Here is a 21609-nt window from a genome sequence, read left to right as displayed (position 1 = left end):
CTTGCTGTTGCTGGCTGAGGATGCTGAGTGCTGGAGTCCTGCCAGGACCTAGTGATTGCCCCCAGCCTGTGGCAGCTGGACAATGGGCTTTGGTCTGTCATGTTTAGGCACCAGCTTCCTGGCATTTTGATAGGGGCCAGCCTGAAGCTCGAAGACTCCCTGATCCCAGAGCAGGGAGCATGTCAAAGACACTGTGCTCAGCCTTGTTGGATACACAGGGGACACTGTGGTGTGGAGAGACTCGACCCCCTGCACAGACTGGCCAAGTAGCTGCAGGCACAAAAAAATGTTGATCTGACCACAAAAGCTCTTTGTGGTGCTTTGTCCCCACAAACTTCTTGGGTGTGCTTACTTGGGAGTATTTCAGAGACACACTGGGCATGTAGGGTTGCTGCTTGAAGTCAGGGATTTTGGTGCCTTTGTTGCCAGGTTGCTCTTTTGCCTCTTCAGGCAGAGCAGCCAGTAGCAGAGCAGATAGGTGCTCTGAGTCTGCCTGTTTCTTGGTCTTTGATAAGCTGCAAGGAGATGACTGTGTTGTCCATGAAACTGTGGGGATCCATTCTTGTCTAGTGTGGGCAAAGAAAGAAAGTGAACCCTTCTTCTGAGGCAAAAACCAGATGCTGACTGTGTCTGTTGATACCTTCTATTGTGTAGTTTGCTTTGAAAACTTCATTGAAGCCTAGAGTGGGAGCAAAACTGTAAGTCCTTGACTGCTGTACTGTAATGCTAAAACCAGGATGTACACCTTGCTATGGTGCCTGCTGTATCTGAAGTGAAATGGGCACCTTTGTGGCTGGGGAGCTGCGTGGGCCCAAAGGATGCAGGGCTGGCGCCTCTGAGCAGCTGAAGATGAGGCAGCGTGGGGCCAGGGGGCCAAGCAGGCCAAGGCACGGTGGCTGTGCCAGCAGCAGTGGGGCAGCAGGAGCAGGGCAGTGAGCGTGGCCTGTGCTGGGCAGCGCTGCGGCCACAGCTGGAGTGCTGTGTGCAGCTGTGGGCCCTGGGAAGCAGAAAGTCATGGAGGGGCTGCAGCGAGTGCACAGAAGGACAGGGGAGCTGGGCAAGGGGTGCAGCACAAGGCCAGGGAGGAGGGGCTGAGGGAGCTTTAGCCTGGATGATGGGGGCTCATGAGGGACCTTCAGGCAGACTTCCATAGATCCCTGCCTTGGATCCATAGAGCCAATGCTCAGCACAAGGGCTGTTTCCCTGCCAAACATCCCTTCACTGCATCCAAGTGCTTTAGACACTGGAGTAGGTAACACTTTCATATTTTATTTGTTTGTTTGCTAGAAGGAGGATCCTTGGGTAATTTCTCCTTCTCCAGGGAGCAAGGGAGCTTTTTCTCAATCTTTCCTGCCCTTTTCCAGCACTGGCAGAAACACATCACTTTCAGGGTAACGGCTCCCATGTCTTTTGGCAGCCCAGGGAATCAGTGTGTGTTGTGTTTAGGAACTGAGCAGGAAATCAATGCCCTTGCATTCCAGCTGGTGCTCAGAGATTAGAGGAGCTTCGAGGGGCTGGGCTGCATTTCTGATTCCAGCCACTTCAGCACCATCAGTGTGGCCGAGTCCAAGAGAAGAACTTGCCGAGCACAGACGCACAAAGAGTGCAGTTCCCAGTGCAATGCTCTGGGTCTGACTGCATTCCATAGGGACCCACACGCTCCAGATTCCCCAAGAGTGTGGGTTACTGAAGCAAAAGGAGAGCAAGTTCAGGATGGCTGCTGATTGGGGCAGTGCTACCGAGTGCTGATGTGTGTAGCAACAGAAAGGACAGTATTGATTCACGGTGACCCCCACGTGGGGAATAATGTGCTTTGGCTCTATGATTTAGAAGGTTAAACAAATGCTTTATTAAGCTATGTTATATTACACTAGTACTATATCAAAACTATACTAAAGAGATATTACACTAAAAACACACTAAAGAAAAACTCGTGCCTCTCCACACAGTCTTTTATCTAATTAGCTAATCAATCTAAACAGCTATCACTAAAATCCAATTAACAAATCACTTTCAGTAAACAATCACTATAACACATTCTTCATGTACTAAAAAACAAGAACAGCAAGTAGAGATAATAATTGTTTTTTCTTCTTCTCTAAGTTTCTCACTACTTTCCCTTAAAAAAAAACTAGGAGAGGGAATTATATCTCTCTGTGTTCAAAGAATGTAAATACCACAGCACAGTAAAGAGAGATTATAAAAGTGAGATATGTCTATCTATATATCTATTTGAATCTTCCTGGCTCTGCTCCAAAGCACTGGAAGATGCAAAGCTCACCTAAAGGCATCCCTTCAGGAGAGGAGTAGAGACAAGTTCCACTGATGGATCCTGAGCAGGCAGAGATGTTTCTCCCTCCAGAGATGGTTGTTTTTTACCCTCCTGTTATCCTCCTCTAAATGAGCCTTGCTTGGTCTTATCCTATGCAAGCTGTTACAGCTCCAGAGCTCAGTGCCCAAGGGGACTGGGTGCTAGAAGCCAGCTCGCTCTCAGACCAAGGCCGCGGGTTAGCCCCTAGCAAGCAGGGAGATATTCAGCTCTTAGTGATTAGGCAGCTCTTGTGATTTCAGCTTTGCTTGCTAGGTAGCTTTTCCCTTGGCCTAAGGCTCCAGCAGACGGTAGAGAGAGGAGAAGCAGAAGACACTGGCTGTTCCACGAGTATGGCTTTATTGTAGGGGTCCATGAAGGGTCTCAGCTCTTCTTCTTCCGAGTTAGTAGGATTACAGTATGCTACTTTTATGCCCTTGGCCTGGATCCAATCCTGACCAATGGCAAAGGTGTTAGGGTGACCATAAGTGACCAATGGTAGGGTTTAACACAATATTGCCTTACATGGCTATAGGGATAAGGTACAAGGCGGATGTCCCTGGAGACAGGAAACTTCTTTGCCGCTGTGTCAGCATTCTATTCTCCAAGGGGCCCTGGCTAAACCTGAGGGGTTTACTACACTCCTCCAGCCTCTTGTGCCCTGAAGACTTCTTTTTATCCTTTAAATTTTTGCATGTCCTAAGGGAGTGGAACTATCCCATGCTGTAGCTGGGGTCTGGTGACTTTGCTCGTACATGCCATACATGACACATGGTTTCCTTCGCTGGCATCCCCAGGGCTGTGTAAGTGCATTCTAATGGGGCCTTATGAGAAACTCTGTTACTGCTGGTCAGAATTCTCAGTTAACAAAAGAGGGACAAGAAACACCTTGGTCATCCTCCATATACTGAGGTGGCCACAGAGATTCTCTGACTTCCATCAGAGATCTTTGCATGTATCCTTATCTCCTGAATGATCCAGTTTTATAACAAGACTGCAGATGTCAGGAAGGATGAATGCTGGTGCAGGCCTGAAGAGAAGGTGAACTCCAGAAGTGTCTCTCACAAGGAGTGAGCTCACCCAGGAAGCCCCTGCAGAGCCAGGATGGAGCTGTGGGACAGGGCGGGGTGTCAGTCACTGCTGAAAGACAAACAGGACATGGCAGAAGCAGAGGGAGGCTCTCACCAGCCTTTCATTTCACCTTGAGAAATGCCACCCCTTCCCTGTCAGCTGCCTGAGAGGCTGTTGGAGCTTCAGTCCCAGATGGCCCCTGATTGTAGGGCCAGAGTCACTTTGAAATCTGTGCCTCCCCTCGGGCAGAGAACGACCCAGCAGAGCAGCAGCACAGTGCTTTGGGAACGTGTGAGCCCAGCAGCCTTTGAGTCTTGGCCCACAAAGGGCATGTGGGAAGTTGAAACCCATCTTCTCTTGCTTTCTGTGCAGGTGCTTCTAGAGAAAGAGCAGGAGCACACTGCCTCATCTGAGATGCCATGCCAGACTCAGGGAGAGCTGTTCCCTGCCCAAGAGCAGGAAGAGCAGCTCAGGCAGCAGGAGGAAGAGGCGCAGGAGAATGGCAAGGTAAGCCTGACTGGCCAGATGACAGAGGGAAGGGCAGGAAGAGGGGCATATACCAGAGCTCCTGGGACTGAGGAGGCCAGGAGTCCCACAGGCACTGAAAGGATAGAGCCTTGCAATCTGCAGAGATCAGCGCCAGGACAGGATGGTTACAGTGGAAGCAGAGCTGGGTAGGGAAGCAGAAATAAGAGGCTGAATAAATGTGATTTTGAGGCTAAAAGAGGGAAAAGCTGAGCTTGATGGCAGCTCTCAGTCACTTGCTCTGCTTTTGTGTGTACAGAACATCAAGGCAGAGCCACAAGCAGAGCTGCCCGAAGCTCAGAGTGCCATCATGGCAGCGAAGAGGAGGAATGAAGACATGCAAGAGGAGAAGAATCTCCCTATGCAGAGGGGCAATCAACAAAAACAGGTGAATGAAGGAACGGCAGCCACTCCACTCATGATAGTGAGTCCTTTCTGTTGTTCTTTACAGAAAATTGATGAACAGATGCTGACAGAGCTGCAGGAAATTGAGGCTAGGACCAAGGCAAGGAAGAAGAGGCTAGACGAAAAAATTAAAATCATCAAAGAGAAAATTAATCGCCTCCTTCAGGAGCAAAAGGCTCTAGAAGAGCAAGTGAGTGAAATAGCAATAGGCACTGCAGTCACCCAAGGGGTGGTTTCTGCCCTCCTTGCCTTTCCAGTGCAGAGCAGAAGGGGGTGGGTGATGCCTCTGAGTGCCATCCTGATGAGGCCTCTGTCAGAGCTGCTCTCAAGGACACTTCCTGCTCTGCTGGATCTCAGCTGATGCTCTAGACAGTGGCATTTCTCCTCTGGCCATTTAGCCAGCAGTCATCCGAACGAGCTCCTGCTGGCTTCTTCCAGGTGGCCTTGTTTCTTGAGGTGTTTTTGCAGGTGAACATGGTCACTCACATAGAAATGGAATATGAGCTACAAGCTGTCTGTATCCCTTGTGAATCTGCTCCTGTCCTTTCCTTTCCTTTCTTCCCAGTCAATGACTCCTGGCTGACGGGGACAAGCTGTAGTCTCTGACTGCTTTGTTCTGTTTGACTTGAGGTGGAAGTGTTGCCATCCTACCTGGCAGCCTGCAGAGAGTTCCAGCAAATGATGGGCAACCTAGAGCCCCGAGGCTGGCATGAGGCCCAGGAACTGAACCATCCAGAGATGCTGCAGGATAAGCTCGTCCCGAGGAAGGTGCAGAAAAAGAGAATTTCATGGCAGGAGGTAGAACATTAGAATGAGAAGCTGCAAATGTATCTGCAGGCTAGGAGGGGGAAAGGAGTCTTTGGGAGGAAGTGGAGCAGTCGTTGCTGCGGTCATCCTTTAGAACAAGAAACTGGCTATGAACTCGAGTAAAACCAGCCTTTGCTTTTGACCATTTCATTCCACAAGTGGACATCCAAAGCAATCCAGTTGAGGAGCTCTACATGTGGCTGACAGCAGCTTCCTAAGGGCTTGCATTTCAAATGGCAATCTCTCTTGTATTTCAGGGCAATCTCTGCTACACCTTCCTGACATCAACTCATTTCTTGTCTCAGATCTACACCGACTCTGACACTGAAGCTGCTGCAGCAGTAGCAGTGCCGTCCCAAGGAGCCTTTGCTCCCCAGCTGAAGAAGTGGAGCCTGAGCCCTTGGTTCACCTCCCGTGCTGACCCAGCTGCTGCTCAGCAACAGGAGATGGCGGGTGACTCCCTGGAGCAGCAGAGTGCGTCTGGTATCTTTCTTATCTGAGGGACAGTGTGTTGTGTGCGCGTGTCAGCATAGCTGTACCAACGGTTCTGTTCAGTTTAGTGTCATAGAAGTGCTGGCAGTGCTCCGAGGCAGCAAGAGAGAGCTCTGGGTGTTCCTGCTGCCTCTGAGGGCAGCTTAGACTGGCTGGAGTTTGCCTGGGCTTCCCTCTCTGCTGAAGGCAGAAGCAGGGATTGTTCCTGGATCAGCAGAAGGCTGTGACTGCTTGAGTCCTAGCCACTGGCAGAAGCCCTGCTGAGATCAGTCTCTAGGAGAACACATCAAGCCCTTTGTGATTCTGCAGCACAACCCAATGGATCTGCTTCTTGCCCTTAACAGCTGCCAGTGCTGTGCTCTCAGAAAAGATCTGGTGGGGCTGAGACCAGAGCCCAGTGGATTCTGTGTCTACCATCACCTGCTGGGACAAAAAGGGCACTGATCTGCGCCTTGGTGTGGCTGATCTCAAAGCCCATCCTGTTGTGTCCTGAATGGGGGCAACAGCTTGTCCGGGGTTCAGGCTCACTCTGGCTTCTTCCCACCAGTGCCTGTCAGTGCTCATGCTTGGGCTTTGCCAGCCTTGTTGTGGTCGCTGGCCTGCCCCTGAGGGCTGTGGGAATGCAGAGACTGAAGCCTTCCTTAGCTGGGAGGGTCCCGCTGCTGCCCGGCTGCTGCAGTACGGAGCTGCCTGAGGCAGCAGCCCCTTCTCTGGGCCGGCTTCTGCCTCACACGGTCTGGGCTCACAAGAGGGTCAGCATCTCCTCTGGGCAGCTCTCTGTGTCACAGGGGCGCCTGAGGAGCACTGCTGTCCTCTGTGCCCGTGCCTGCTGTACCGAGTTGGGAAGATGGGGACGTGTGCGGTGCCGAGAGGGCGAGTGCAATGGGAGCGACGGATCCGCGCTGTCAGGGTGAAGAGAAGCGGCGCGGTTCTTCACACAGGGCACAGGCAAGGGCATCTTTGGGGTCAGCCTGCTCATAAAGGGTGAGGGTCCTGATGCTGAAAGCCCCGTGGGGATTTGTTCTAGCATGAGCTGCTCTGGTTTACAAACGCAGAGGCATTCTTCTGGTAAACTGCGGCAAGGTGAAAAAGATGGGAACACTTGGCAATATTCCTCCTGTTCTGAACTTCACATCTGTTCAGAGGAATTGATTCTAGATGTCCAGGTGCATTTAATCTTAGCAAGCAGGAAATTTTTTCTAAATCGCACAGTGTTTATTCCCAAGAAAACAAAGGCACTGTTAGTTCCAGCTCTCCTTAATGTTTCTAGATGACAAATTACTTGCTTTGGTAGGTATTCTCTTCTGGTCTCAGTCTCCTCTGAATGTATCTCCCTGTGCTTCCCTGTGTGCCTGCTGTCTAGAGGTCTCTCACTTCAAAGGATGCTGGAAATCAGTCTCTGTGCCAGCCACTTGTGCTGTGGGCCTGCTGTTCTTTTCCTGTTGTTCCAGTTGCTGTTCCTGTTGTTGTTAGCCAGCTGTCCACCAAGAGAGGGCTCAGAGCCCCAGACAGTGGGGCTGCCTTTTGTATCTCCTAGAAGGTGGGATCTCTGCTTTAAAGTGAACATCTTGCATTTTGTTTCCCTCAGGGAGAATGGTGAAGAGGGAAAGTCCTATTCTAAAATACATTGAACTGGAAAATATTGGCAGTGGGTGAGTCCAAGCAATGTTAATTGTACAAAACCATGCATCAGGTGTTTTGCTGGTGGAATAGGTATCAAGTGTAAAGTCTGACAAGCTGCAAATGTTTTCAGGCACTGGGCTTAGATTGTCAGTGCTGATCAGAATGTCTAAGTGTGCTCAGAAGGCTTTGTCAAAGACATCTCCATGCTTCCAGTGTCCTGCAGGTCTTAGGCGTTGACAGCACAGATCTGCTGTGTGGGCTGGCTTTCACTGCAAGATCTAAATGGCTTCTCCTTTCTCTGCTTCTGTTTTGTTTCTAGGACTTTTGGAGATGTTTGTAAAGCTCTCAACACTACCACAGGAGGAGAGGTAAATGTCAACAGCCCCTGCAGACTCTGCTGCACTCGAGGGCTTTCCCCTCTGGTGTGAGCTGTGGCTGGAGCTCTGGGCAGAGCTGTGCTGAAAAGGCACAAGAAGCACAGACTGGTGCCAGCCCACAAAACACATTTGGGACTTTGTCCTCCTCAGCTGCCGGAAGGAAGGCACGGAGGGCAGCGGTTCCTTTCAGAGAAGGACGCGCTCACTCGCTCTCCATTGCTAAAACAAAGGTGGTGCCTGCGAGCACCTCACTGCTCTTTGGGGCTACAGCTTCAGAATCCTGGATTCTCATTTCTGGCTGTCAGCAAATGCATCTGAAAGTTACTGGTAGTTCCTTAGCCACCTGCAGTGCTGCACTTGGGAACTGCACATAGGGAGAGATCTGCAAGGCGTCCCTGAAAGCCCTAAGCCCTGCCCTTAGCCCAGGATGTATCCACAGAGTATTAATGCATGGATTACTTCTTCTGAGTCCCAAACAAAGCAGCAGAGAGTGTGGTCAGAGGTTTGAGGGTGATAACTGAGACACCGCTGTTACCAAGTGGTCAAGGCAAAATGTCAGTGGCCCCACGGGTCCTGTAACTGGCTCCCAAGGGAGCAGAGAAATGGGCTGTTGGAATGTCAGTTCCTCATTACTGCAGTGCCAAATCACAAGGCAGTTTGGCACAGCTCATCTGTGTCATTGCAAAATCACTCACTCCACGTGCCTTGTGGTCTCATGCCACCAACTTCTCGAGTTACTGATTTTCAATGTCATTTTAGGTGGCCATAAAGAAAATACAGCTTCAAGGACTGAGGAAGATGGAACTAAAAGTCAGTGAACTCATAGTCATGAAGGTGAACAGGAATCCCAGCCTGGTCAGCTGTTTAGACAGGTGAGTTGTGCTTTTGTCCCAGGAATGTTTGTTCACATATTGCAAACATGCAAGATAAAATCCCACTTTGGTCACTGCCAGAAAATTGAGCTGTAATTATTGCCTAATTATTATTGCTCTTTTCATCTCCAGTGGATGGGAATAGATTGCATTTTGTCTGCATGAGTCTTTGCTGGCACATGGTATTTGAAAATTGTTTAAAAACCCGGATGAGTTGTGTCTTACAAAATCAATGATCTCTATATTCACAGCCACCACTTTGTTTTGGAGCTTGATTTTTTTCAAGTGTCTTCCTACGTCCAGGTAAACTAACAAGGATTTCCCTTGGATTGTTGCCACTGTTTTCCATTGCTATGCATGCCAGGAAGACTAGGTGCTTTTTTCCAGAAACACCATGCGTGACAGGTTTTATATCTGGGCTGTTACTAAACTGCACATTTTGCTTGCTGCCCATCTAAGACATCTCCTTTTTTGCAGCTGTGCCTTTCTCCTTGAGACTGCACAGATGGCAAACAATGCACAGCCAAGAGGGAATGTCTATTCCTTTATTTTGTCTTTGTCTCAAAGGGACCTGTAAAGAAGAATCAACACATCTTTTCCAAACAGCAACCTAGCCATGTACATTTATCTCCACGCCCTTGTTTCCTCCTTTCAGCTACCTTGTGGGTGAGGAATTGTCCCTGGTTATGGAGTACATGGATGGAGGCACTCTGAGCAATGTCATCAGCAAGACCTACTTGTCAGAAGATGAGATGGCAGCCATCAGTCGGGAGGTCAGCAATCCCATCTGTGTTTCCAAGGGCTTGGGCAGCATTGTCTGGGAAACAGGGGCTCAGAACAGGAGAGGTTTCATGTGCCAAGCTTTGTTTCTGTGTTGCTGCTATTCTATGGGCAAGTAAAAGCATCTCAAGTGAAAGGCCTGCCAGTGCCCCTGCACTCCCTGTGCTCAGTGCCAGTACTCTTATCTTCTGCTCTTTTATTCTCGCTCTGTCTCTTGTATTTGTATTTGCTGTTCTCCACCTTGCCTCTCTAAATGTTTGCCTGGAGTTTGTCTTCACTGCATTCCTTGCCTGTAAAAGCAAAGGTGCTGGTGGCAGGATTTGAAATGACCAGCAAAGAAAAAAGACTCATTTCTCACAGTCCTCAGCTGAAAAGGATAGGAGTGCAGCCAAAATGCTCTTTGCTTCCAGAAAGTGACTGGTGTGATACTTCCAAGCCTGTGCTGGGGCCAGCAAGAAAATTTTTGTCATGCAGCCTCCCACCCAAAAGTGATCCACTAAACACCAAAGGGAGGGACTTTTCCTTTCAAAACCCCTCCTTTGTCCTCTGCATGGAAAAAGCACGTCCACTGCAGCAGGAGTCATCCTGGCTGGTTGGCAGGGGACAGCCTACAACAGCAGGTGCTGTTGCTCTTTCAAAAGCTGACGTGCCTTTCCTCAGAAAGGTCCTGCTCTGCAGGTGTTGGAGCAGCAAGCTCTTCCTCTCAGTGGCCATTACTGTTCTGCCATTACTTCCCATTCCCCTGGAGAGGGAATCTTTTAGGTTCTTTGTTTTATTTCTTGTGGGATGAAATCACATCACTCATTTTTGCCCTCCTCTTTCTGTTTTCTCACTCAGTGCCTGCAAGGACTGGATTTTCTTCATTCAAACCATGTTATCCACCAAGATGTGAAGAGCAGAAACATCCTTCTCAGAACAGACGGCTCTGTCAAGCTGGGTCAGTATATTCTTGGTCAGGTGCAGCGTTCCAGGGCTGTGGGTGTGGGGCTGCTTGGAGTGACTGCCAGCTCCCCAAAAATGGTGCTGGTGGCAGTGCAGGGACCCCTGCTGTGAGCTGAGGGCACAGTTGCAACGTGCACAGAGACAGAAGGAGCCACAAGCAGTCAAGAGTGGCCTTGCTCTGTGTGTGTCCCTTCCAGACAGAGGGAGCTGCAATCTAAAGCTTCAGGGGAACGAAGTCCACTGCTGTGAGCAGCGTTAAGAAACCTGGGGTTTTTTGGAAGTGGCCAATTCCATACTGCCTTGGCTAAAGCCCCAAGGAAATTGAGCGTGGACAGTTCTCCAGGAGATCCAACAGCACATTCTTAGTCTGAGAGTGGGGAATTCTCTTGCTTGGTTTCCTAATTGGAGCTGGCTTTCATGGTTTGTTGTTTTCTCCACAGCTGACTTTGGCCTCTTTGCTCAGCTCAGCCCTGAGCAGGGCAGACGGAGCTCCGTGGCCGGCGCTGCTGGGTGGCTGGCGCCTGAAGTGGTGACAGGTCAACCATGTGGCCCCAAAGTGGACGTATGGTCTTTGGGAATCGTGGGCATCGAAATGGTGGAACGAGAAGTTCCTTCCTGGAATGAAACTCCTGTCCTGGTAAGGTGCAAATACTCACTGATCCCACTGTCTTTCTCACCTGTCCCATGTCCTGTGTGCCATTGGACAAAATCCCATTGCCATCTGCTGGCACCACTTCCACCAAGGTGTCATTCTAAAAATGCCCCTGCAACACATCAGCATCTGCTGTAGCTTTGGTTGTATCAGAAAGGGAAGGGGCAGTTCAGAAACCTAACCAGGTCAGAAACCTGCCATTTTGGCCTCCAGCCATGCCTGACATTTCTCACTTGTGTTTTGAACAATGTTGGAACTCTGTTTCTGAGGGACAAGAATTTTTCAGTGGACAGGGTAGACATGTGATAAATATCCTGAGAAATAGAGGTTAGACCTTCCCAGTTTCAATTTTATAGAAAACATTGGAAAAAAGGAAAAAGAAAAGTAAACAAAAAAGGAAAAGAGAAAAAAACCTACTACCAAAGCATTGCCCAAGCAGTTCTGCTTGCTTTTTCATTTTTTAAACGCAGCTCTTCTCTTCCATTCTGTAGCATCTTTTCCAAATCTTGTGGTCGTTGAAACTTTCAGGCTTTCAAGTCATCTGTACATTGTTCACTCATGTGTGTGGGTGGCCTGGAGAAGTTTAGGATGTATTTGTCTCCGACTGCAGTTAGAATTGTTTGCCAAACCCCTGGCTGTTTCTTGGTACTTTAACAAGTTGATGAGCTTGCAGGCAGGTGCCTGGGCTGGGATCCAGCGTGGGCAGTTGACACCGGTGCTGTGTTTCTTTACCGCAGGAGCAGGGCCATCCCTGGCCTGCACAGTTCTCATGACAGGGAGGGCTCGAGCTCCCCACCATGGCCAGTGGCTGAGCTCAGCTGAGAGTCAGGATAAAACCCTCTTTGTCACCTCTGGTGATGTGGGAAAAGGACAGAAAGCTGCATAAATTATTTGTACACAAGGGGAGTGCATTGCCATTTCTGGCTTTGAAATTCTCCTTTGGGTTAAAGAAGATAATAGCAAAGTCTCTTTGGTCACCATCTATTTCAGTGTCACGAGCACAGAGTTATCATGACAGTGGTGGGAGATTTTATGGAGACTCCAAGGCCTCTTGCCATTGTTATTTTTGTCTATTTGAGATGGATTCTGCAAGTTGAGGTTTGAATAGTTCCCAGTCGGTGTCTTATGTTTCTAAATACCATCTTGCAACAGCAGAATGAACTCTCTCCCTCTGACTTGTCAGCGTGTTAGGGCTTGGTTCCACATGAACCATACTGGATAATGATCAGCCGATGTCTTGCCAATCTACACTGTAATTCCTTGGCCTGAGGAGTATCAGAAAGACCTGCTGAGCTCCATGGACACTGTCAGCTGTATGGAAGTGAGCATCCTTGGCCTTGCTGAAGAAACTGGAGCTCAGCTTAGGTTAGATGCTCTTGAGCAGGAGAAAGGCTGGAATCCTCAGGGGTTTCCAGAGGCCTGCGTGCCCAGAGGGACTGAGTTCTGGGGAGCAGCTGGATGTTTCTGCACATCATGGAAGGGGATTGCCAGACAGCTCAAGCCTCACCACAGGCAAACACTCCCCAGCTCTTCTCAGGCAACATTTGCTTTGGGTTTCAAGTTGTTCCCACTTGTCTCTCTGTGAAGATGCCCCTAAAACCACAAGGCAAGCCTCTCAGAACTGGTGTTACATTTCCAGAAATGAAGAAAAGAAGCCCAAACACAAGAAAGTTGCTAAGGCACTGGTTTTTAGAGAGGAACTTAACCCCCTGTGCAGTTTCTTCTCACTGGGAAACGTGCCTGAAACCTGGGCATGAGGGTGTAAAGGCCACAGAGTCTCTTCTGCTTCTTGTGCAGTGCTGCTGAAACACTCAGTGACCCTGTTTCTCTCCCAGCCCGAGCAACATTCTGGCTGTCACCAAGCCAGAGCCTGGTGATGTGGAGAGCCTGCCAAAACCTGCCATTTGTTTCCTGACACTTTCTGGGATGGGCCTACCATTCATGCATTGACTTGAGTAGCCAAATGAGTAGAGGGTGACCGTAGGGATGGAACCTCTCCTTCTGATTTGACCATGAAAGGTTTTTCTTTTCCATGTCAGGAAAGCAGAAATTTTCAGACTGCTGAGAAACAGAGCTGCAGGTGGCTCCTGTGTACCCAAGCAGGTGTTTTCATCCCAGTATGTCCGGTTATCTCGGCTGTTTGAGGGGCCTGGAAAAGCCCGGGGTGGCCTTGGGGCAGCCCGCGTATCGAAGGACGAGAAGAAGCTCCAGTTCTTCTTTCGGTTTTTATGTTTATTAATTGTTTATCTAAAAGATGTTCTTTCAGCCGAACAGAGATCTGCTCAGCAGTCAGCCATGAGCACACTGTGCCGTCCTCCGGACCGCAACGTATTTTTATACCCATTGTTACGTGTACAATATTTATCATTTTTCCCCAATACCATTTATTCTTATAACTCGGTGCACTCTCAGTAATAACCAATCCAAAGGTGCCACCGTGGCCAAAGAAGATGGAGGAGAAGAGGAAGAAGAAGGAGGACAGGACACACCCCAATTCCTCCATCTTACTCCTCCAAACCCCCCCTGTACATAAATCCTAAACCCTGTTTCTCACCCTCTAATTAGCTAATCTTTTCGCCATTCACCCTGGTGAAGTCCTCTTATCTTCATAAAGGTGTCGTCTCCCGTGTAGGGTCAAAGTCCTGCCACCAGACACTTCTGGCAACATTCCAGGACTCCCGGGCCCCCCAAGGGTGGTCTCGGAGGCCCGGCATCCCAGGACTCAGATCCTGAGATGCCACACCAGTACATTTGTGCATGGATCTTAATGTGTCTGTGTTGAAGATGAGATTCCAAAGATTTGTTTCCTTACCTGAGGAATACCTGGTGGATTTCCTTTCTTTCCCTCCAATTCCCATTCTTTTCAAGAACAAAGCAAAAAGCTTGATTCGTTTTGTTTTATGGCAGCAGTGCTTAAGGGACAAGAAGCACTGCAGAGATACTTTTCATGTACTAACCCTTGGATACAGTAGAGTTAGTATAGCAAAGTCCTTCTTCCAAAAAGCCTCTCAAGCTGGTATGAATCGTCAAGGAAGGAAATGTGCTTGTGCTGATGTAGTTACCACTAACTAGGTCAGTCAATGAAATCAGCTGCCAAGGCAAGATCTGCAGGATGGTGGAAAAGCTTTGGCTGCATCGGGGTTTGGGTTTTTGGTTGATAAAGGAAAGTCATCTCTGGGTCTTTGCCAGGGCAGAAAGTGCCACTGCAGAGTGGAGCTTAATCAATGGGATCTGGGAGAGCAGTTACAGTTGGGAAAGAAGCAGGTGGAGCCTGGTGTCTCCTTTTTCCCCAGCCTCAACTCCTGATAGCCACAGGAGGAAAACAAAAGCTGCAGCAGCCCAACTTATTTTCATCCTGCCTGCATGACTTCCTGAGCTGTTGCCTGCAGAGAGATGAGGCGCGGCGCTGGTCTGCCAAGGAGCTGCTGCAGGTAAAATGTGAAGGGGCTGCAGGTGAAACAGGCTCTGAGGGATGGGCTCCTCCTCCACTCAAGTCCAGGGCATCAGATGAGCCCCCTTCCTCCTCACCTCCACTCTTGCTGCTCTTCAAATGAAAACGGGGAGGAATCCCAGACTGGGCTGGGCTGGCAGGGCCCTGTAAATGTCCTCTGGTGCAAGTGTCCTGCAATGAGCAGGGACATCTTTAAAGAGATCAGGTTGCTCAGAGCCCTTTGCCACCAGAGTCAGAATGGTTGCAGGGATGGGGCACCTACAAGCTCTTGGGGCAACCTGTGCCAGGGTCACACCATGCTCCGAGTAAACATGTTCTGATTAGATCCTATTTGTGTTAAAAAATATTCACCCACATCCTATTGTAACTGGCCCTGTTAAAAAAGACGTCCTCCACTTTCCTCAAAGCCACTCTGAAGTTTTGGAAAGGGGCAGTAAAGTCTCCCTGGGGCCTGTTCTTCACAAAACTGAGCAACCCAACCTCTCTCTGCATTTCCTGAGTCAGAGAGGTCCTCTGGCTGTTTCTGTCACCTCTTTTGTAATTTGGTGGGGTGTTCAGTTTTATGTAATGGCAAAAGAATTGAAGTAGAGCAATGCAGGGAACAGAGACATGAAATGGTGGTGGAGGAACCCAAGGAAGCAAGTCCCAGCCTAGGGGTCAGAGATTTGGCTGTGGGCAGGAGGGGCTGTGGGGGGCTCACTGTGAGCCTCTGAGGGGCCCTGGTTTGTGCCCCCCAGCCCACCCTTAGAGGTTTCTGCCACGCAAACAGGGACAGCTGGGAGGGCCTTGTCCCAGCCCCATCTGCTGCCTGGCACGCTCAAGCATATGGGAACTGTGCCAGGGTTCCTGCCAGGTTGTGTGGCAGAGAGGGAACTGCAGGGCCCAGTGCCACTGGGCTGGCCCTGCTGGGAAGGAAGGAGCCATCCAGCACACGAGGGGCAGGGCATGGAAAGGTAGACACTGCTCTGTCTCCCTGTGGAAATCAGCACAGTGCCTGTCATACAAAGAGAGAGACCAATGAGAGGCTTTGGAGTTTCCTGAAAAGTACAAACTCCAAGGACAGAAAGCACCATTTCTAGAGCACTGGCAGGGCTAAAATCCCAACAAGATGAAGACACCTGTATAAATGGATGAGTGGGATTCTGGGCTAGGTTTGCCTGTGATGGCAAAGTCTGCACATAAAGATGGAGGTGTAGACGGTCCCATTGTTCCTCTTCCTGCATCCTTCTAGGAGCAGGAGGAATCCTGTGAAGCACTGAGCTTGGAAAGTCATGGTTCATTGTTTTTTGTTGATCTGTTTTTTTTTTCCCTTTGGGCAGCATCCATTTGTAAGATTTGCTGAGCCTGCATCCAGCCTGGTGCCACTGATTGTTTCAGTGAAGAAGAGGAAGAAGACAGAATGTGACAATCACATCAGAACCATTTATTCCTTAACAGGTTTAGAGTAGGATGGTAGGTTAGAACTAGGATTAGGATTAGGATTAGATTAAGGATAAGGATAAGGATAAGGATAAGGATAAGGATAAGGATAAGGATAAGGATTAGGGTTAAGGTAAGGGTTAGGGTTAGAGTAGGATTGTCTAATAGGATTGCAGAGCAGGATTGAAAATCAATAAAGTTTCTGAAACCACAACTCACCTTGAAGATTCCCTTCCTTCTCACTCTGCGAATAAACTCGAGAACTCCTTCTGAACTGTCTGTTGTTTCTTAAAGGTGGAAAGTGAAACGGTGTGTTTGGCATGGTGTGTGTCCTGGTTTAGGGCAAATTTGTTAAAGAATCTGCAAAGGAGGGCCCCTCCAGAAAGCGAAATCCACACGGCCCCTCCCCCCAACCGGTTCGGGAAAAAATTTTCCTTGGAGAGAGGTGGAAAGAACCTGTTTATTTGACTGGCCCAGCACCCCCCAGCACACAAAATGAGCAATACCCGATGACACCACTTTGAGAAAGATGGCAAAATCAAAAAGTCTCTTTCGGGGGTGGTTGCTCTGTTCTCAGTCCCTCCGGCGCTGGGCCAGCTGCTGCAGCCGAACCTTCGGTGTTCCCGGGTCCCAGTCCGGAGCAGGTTCGAGATGGTCACAGAAACAGGAGAGGAGAAACAGTCCAGGAAGCAATGTGGACTGTTTAGCTAGAACTAGCTAATAAGCAGAGGCAGAAAGCAGAGCAGAAGCAAGAGCAGAAAAAAGAGAGCAAGCAAAAGCAGCAAGCAAAAGCAGCACGCCCAAAGCTGGAAGTAAAAAAAAACAGCTCTGTGTACTGCTTGTCTCTGTGTCATGATAAGAGAAACCCAAACAAAACTTCCACTCTTCAGAGCCGGTCTTAAAGGCACAGAACAGATGAATGGGGATATACAAGCATCATAACGTCACCCCAGGACACCTTGGCTGCCTTGCTGATCAGACCTCTGTCGGGCTGGAAGAAAATTTTGTAGATAAGAAATAATAAACAATATGGAAGACTGGAAATCTGAAGAGTCCATACTCGTCCTTTGAAACGCAGGCTGTCCCAAGGTCATCCTACGCATGACCGTGCAGAGACGAACAGCCAGAGTGGTCATTCAATATGGTATATTCACTTTGAGTAGACTTATGAAATCTGTCTAAATAACCATAGAAAAATTAAAAATTTATATTATTCCCATGGACTTTTCTTGTTTTGGGTCTTTTGAACAAATATTTATGAGCTTTTCTCACTTAATTCCTGAACTGAAGAGCTCAAGAAAGAAGAGGCCACTAGAGAAGGAAAATTCATCAGCACCCTCCAAGTGGCTGAGGATCCATGCCCCTCAGAGCAGCAATGAACAGAAATGGGCACAGCTTTCTTCCTGCCCCAGCTTTGGCATGGGCCCTAGGCCTGGAGCAGGAGCAGCTCTTGGGGGCCCCAAGGCCACGGCTCTTGTGCTGCCCTGGGTAGATGGGATGGCAGCAGGGACTGCAGAGCTCTCAGCACCTCAGCCAGAGGGGAGCAGGGCAGCCAGGGAGCCTCCTTTGGCCTTGGCAAAGCACCTTCCCCCATGGCTGTGTGTCCTGGAGTGATGTTATGATGCTTGTATATCCCCATTCATCTGTTCTGTGCCTTTAAGACCGGCACTGAAGAGTGGAAGTTTTGTTTGGGTTTCTCTTATCAGGGACACAGAGACAAGCGAGACAAGCGGGACATAAGGCTGTTTTTTCACTTCTGGCTTGCTTGCTGCTTTTGCTTGCTCTCTTTTTCTGCTCTTGCTTCTGCTCTGTTTTTGCCTCTGCTTATTAGCTAAACAGTCCACATTGCTTCCTGGACTGTTTCTCCTCTCCTGTTTCTGTGACCATCACGAACCTGCTCCGGACTGGGACCCGGGAACACCGAAGGTTTGGCTGCAGCAGCTGGCCCAGCGCCGGAGGGACTGAGAACAGAGCAACCACCCCCGAAAGAGACTTTCTGATTTTGTCATCTTTCTCAGAGCGGTGTCATCGGGTATTGTTCATTTTGTGTGCTGGGGGATAAACAGGTTCTTTCCACCTCTCTCCGAGGAATTTTTTCCCCAACTGGTTGGGGGGAGGGGCCGTGTGGGTTTCGTTTTCTGGAGGGGCCCTCCTTTGCAGATTCTTTAACAAATTTGCCCTAAACCAGGACAAATCTTTGGCGCCCAAAAGTGGGGCGAGAGAGAGAGTGGAAAAACCCTGTTTTGACTGCATTTTGGCTGCTATTACTCTGTGTTCGTTTAAATCAGCTAATAGCCATGCTTTTTGGATTCATAATGTCTGTTGGGGTGAAGGTTTGCATGCATTTCTGGTCCCTAGGATTTTTTGAGATTTTAATACCTCTCTGGTCCTAGGTTTATTTTCTTATCCAGAAATAGCTTTGGTATTGCCCCTAATACGTAGTTTTTACATCAGAGGGGCTGTGACCACAATAGCTATCCTGCTGGGTTTGGTGGCAATAATGTGCAAGGAATTTATAAACATCCTAGGGCCTGCTCCAGGTATGAGTGGTTCATGGCTATGGTTATGCATCCAGTTTGTTGCAGGAGGAGCAGGAGGAAATGAGGTTTTTCAGCCTCTGCTTTCCTCCTTCTCCTATGAATCAGTTGCATCACTAGTGAAGGATGTTCAATTTCCCCTCAATGTTAAAGAAACCATCTTCCTGGTATTCAGTCTGGTAACCTTCCTCTATACAGCCTGCTGCTTCTCTAGAATGAAGGCTGAGATTTCTAGACGGGCTGATGAGACCCCTGACTCAGGAGTAAACCCCGGTGTGGAAAATCCTAAGTGGTGTGGGAAATGGGAGGATATGGGCCAAATCCTGAAGGAATTCTCTGACCCTATAGTTTGGGATTTTCCCCATGAACAAATTCAGAACCCAGCTGAGGTGGGGAAACATCTGAAAGAGAAGTACCAGGATGAGCCTAAGGAGAGGAAGGTCATTGCAGTGAGCTGGGCCCTGGCATATGCTTATCGCACACTGCTAGATACTCTAGGGCAGCAGACAGAGGCAGGGGGGCAGGGAGATAAATCAGCAACTGTCCCGGTGACTCAGGCTGCAGCTAACACTCCAGGCTCGAAGCCAGCAGCTAAACCCATGGCTGTTGCTACCAGCACTGGAAGTGGGAAATGTACGGACAAGACCAATCGACCAGTGGATGATGATGATGATGATGATGATGATGATGATGATGATGATGATGAAGAAGGAACCTCAGTGCCCCCTGACGTAAAGTCAGGAGTCAAAGCAGCAGGTGCAAGATCAGATGCCAATATTGAGTCCTTTTCCCTGAAGGACCTTCGTGGCCTACGGAAGGATTACACTCGAAGGTCTGATGAATCCATAATTAGTTGGCTGGTCCGTCTCTGGGATGCTGCAGGCGAGGCTACAATTCTGGATGGCACTGAAGCCAAGCATTTGGGATCCCTGTCACAGGATTCTGTCATAGACCAAGGAATGATGAGGGGGGCTAACTCTCACAGCCTCTGGGAACGGGTCCTAAGAAGTGTCACAGAAAGATACCTGTGTGCAGACGATCTCTATATGCAGCAGACTCAGTGGAAGACAATAGAGCAAGGGATCCAACACCTGAGAGAAATGGCCGTGGCAGAGATTATCTTCTCAGATGATGTAACAACTAGGAACCCAAACTTAGTACCATGCACGTCTGTGATGTGGCGAAAACTCGTACGACTCGGGCGACATGAATATGCTTCTGCCTTAGCCATCATGAAGAGGGATGAGAGGGGTGAGACTGTGCTTGACATGGCAAGGAAGCTCCGAGCATATGCAGATGCTGTACAAGGCCTGACACATGCCAGAATCGCAGCGGTAGAAACACGTCTGCAGAACTTAGAGGATAAGATAGAGGAGAACCATAAGAAGCTTAGAGAGGAGATTAAAGATGACCTTCTCCAAATTTCAGCAGTACAGATCAGAGGTTCCGGTATCAAAGGCAGACGTTTCCCAGATGGTGAGAGAAGATACACCCCACAAGCTGAGCTGTGGTTTTACCTGCGTGATTGTGGGGAAAACATGAGAAGGTGGGATAGGAAACCTACCGCTGTTCTGGCATGATGGGTGCGTGAACTGAAGGAAGCCACCAGGAGGAAAGCAGCTCCAGTTGCCCGTAGCCAAACGGCCAGGTATGATGATGATGACATGTCCAATCTCCATCAAAGGAACATCCAAAACATACACCCAGGGAAAGAGGGATAACCAGGCTTAGAGGGGCCCTGCCTCTAGCCAGGTAGAGGCCAGGGAAAATAGTGTTTTCTGGTCTGTGTGGATTCGTTGGCCTGGCATATTGGAACCACAAGAGGACAAAGCTTTGGTCGATACTGGTGCGCAATGCACATTAATCCCATCAAGACATGTGGGGACAGAGTCTGTTTCTATTGCTGGTGTGACCGGGGGATCCCAGGATTTCACTTTGGTGGAAGCTGATGTGAGCCTAACGGGAAATGAGTGGAAGAAGCATCCTATTGTGACTGGCCCAGAGGCCCCATGTATTTTGGGCATAGACTACCTTCGAAGTGGGTACTTCAAAGACCCAAAAGGACTCAGATGGGCATTTGGAATAGCTGCTGTAGAGACAGAGGGCATCCAGCAATTGAACACCTTGCCTGGGTTGTCTGAGAATCCATCTGCAGTAGGATGCCTGACGGGAGAAGAGCAATGAGTGCCAATTGCCACTTCCATAGTGCATCGACGGCAGTATAGGACCACTCGAGATGCTGTGATCCCCATCCATAAGATGATCCGAGAGCTGGAGAGCCAAGGGGTGGTCAGCAAGACCCACTCACCCTTCAACAGCCCCATCTGGCCTGTGTGAAAATCTGGAGGAGAATGTACACTGACTGTGGACTATTGTGCATTGAATGAAGTGACTCCACCACTGAGTGCTGCCGTGCCAGACATATTAGAGCTGCAGTATGAGCTTGAGTCCAAGGCAGCAAAGTGGTATGCCACTATAGACATTGCCAATGCATTTTTCTCCATTCCTCTGGCAGCAGAATGCAGGCCTCAGTTTGCCTTCACATGGAGGGGAGTGCAGTACACCTGGAACCGATTGCCCCAGGGGTGGAAGCACAGCCCCACCATCTGCCACGGACTGATCCAGGCTGCACTAGAAAGGGGTGACGCTCCAGAACATCTGCAGTATATTGATGACATCATTGTGTGGGGGAACAAAGCTGCAGAAGTGTTTGAGAAAGGGAAGGAAATCATCCAGATCCTCCTAAAAGCTAGCTTTGCCATTAAAAAGAGCAAAGTCAAGGGACCAGCTCGTGAGATTCAGTTCCTGGGAGTGAAGTGGCAAGATGGACGGCATCAGATTCCTACAGACGTCATCAACAAGATCACAGCAATGTCTCCACCCACCAATAAGAAAGAGACACAAGCTTTCCTGGGTGCAATAGGTTTATGGAGGATGCATATTCCTGAGTACAGTCAGATCGTGAGCCCTCTTTACCTGGTCACCTGCAAGAAGAACAATTTCCAGTGGGGCCCTGAGCAGCAACAGGCCTTTGTCCAGATCAAGCAGGAGATTGCTCATGCAGTAGCCCTTGGCCCAGTCAGGACAGGACCAGAGGTAAAGAACGTGCTCTACTCTGCAGCTGGGAACCACGGCTTTTCCTGAAGCCTTTGGCAGAAGGTGCCTGAGGAGACTGGGGGTCAACCACTGGGATTTTGGAGTCGAAGCTACAGAGGGTCTGAAGCCAGCTACACTCCAACAGAGAAAGAAATCCTGGCTGCCTATGAAGGAGTCCAGGCTGCCTCAGAGGTAATAGGCACAGAAGCACAACTCCTCCTGGCACCCCGACTACCCTTGCTGGGGTGGATG

General features: G+C 49.3%; 1 protein-coding gene across 1 annotated transcript; it reads left to right on the top strand.

Moving 5' to 3' along the window:
- Positions 1–8316: 8316 nt before the first annotated feature.
- LOC141728088 (serine/threonine-protein kinase PAK 3-like) lies at positions 8317–16312 on the top strand. The gene is made up of 6 exons (XM_074534409.1): positions 8317–8480; positions 9136–9253; positions 10098–10197; positions 10643–10839; positions 14148–14285; positions 15625–16312. The coding sequence occupies exons 1-6, from the start codon at positions 8407–8409 to the stop codon at positions 15751–15753; spliced, it is 756 nt and encodes a 251-aa protein (XP_074390510.1). The 5' UTR covers positions 8317–8406; the 3' UTR covers positions 15754–16312.
- Positions 16313–21609: the final 5297 nt, after the last annotated feature.

Source organism: Zonotrichia albicollis, unplaced genomic scaffold, assembly GCF_047830755.1.
Source record: "Zonotrichia albicollis isolate bZonAlb1 unplaced genomic scaffold, bZonAlb1.hap1 Scaffold_83, whole genome shotgun sequence".
Classification (NCBI taxonomy): Eukaryota; Metazoa; Chordata; class Aves; order Passeriformes; family Passerellidae; genus Zonotrichia; species Zonotrichia albicollis.
The sequence above is the reverse complement of the archived record's forward strand: the minus strand, read 5'-3'. Positions and strand labels throughout refer to the sequence as shown.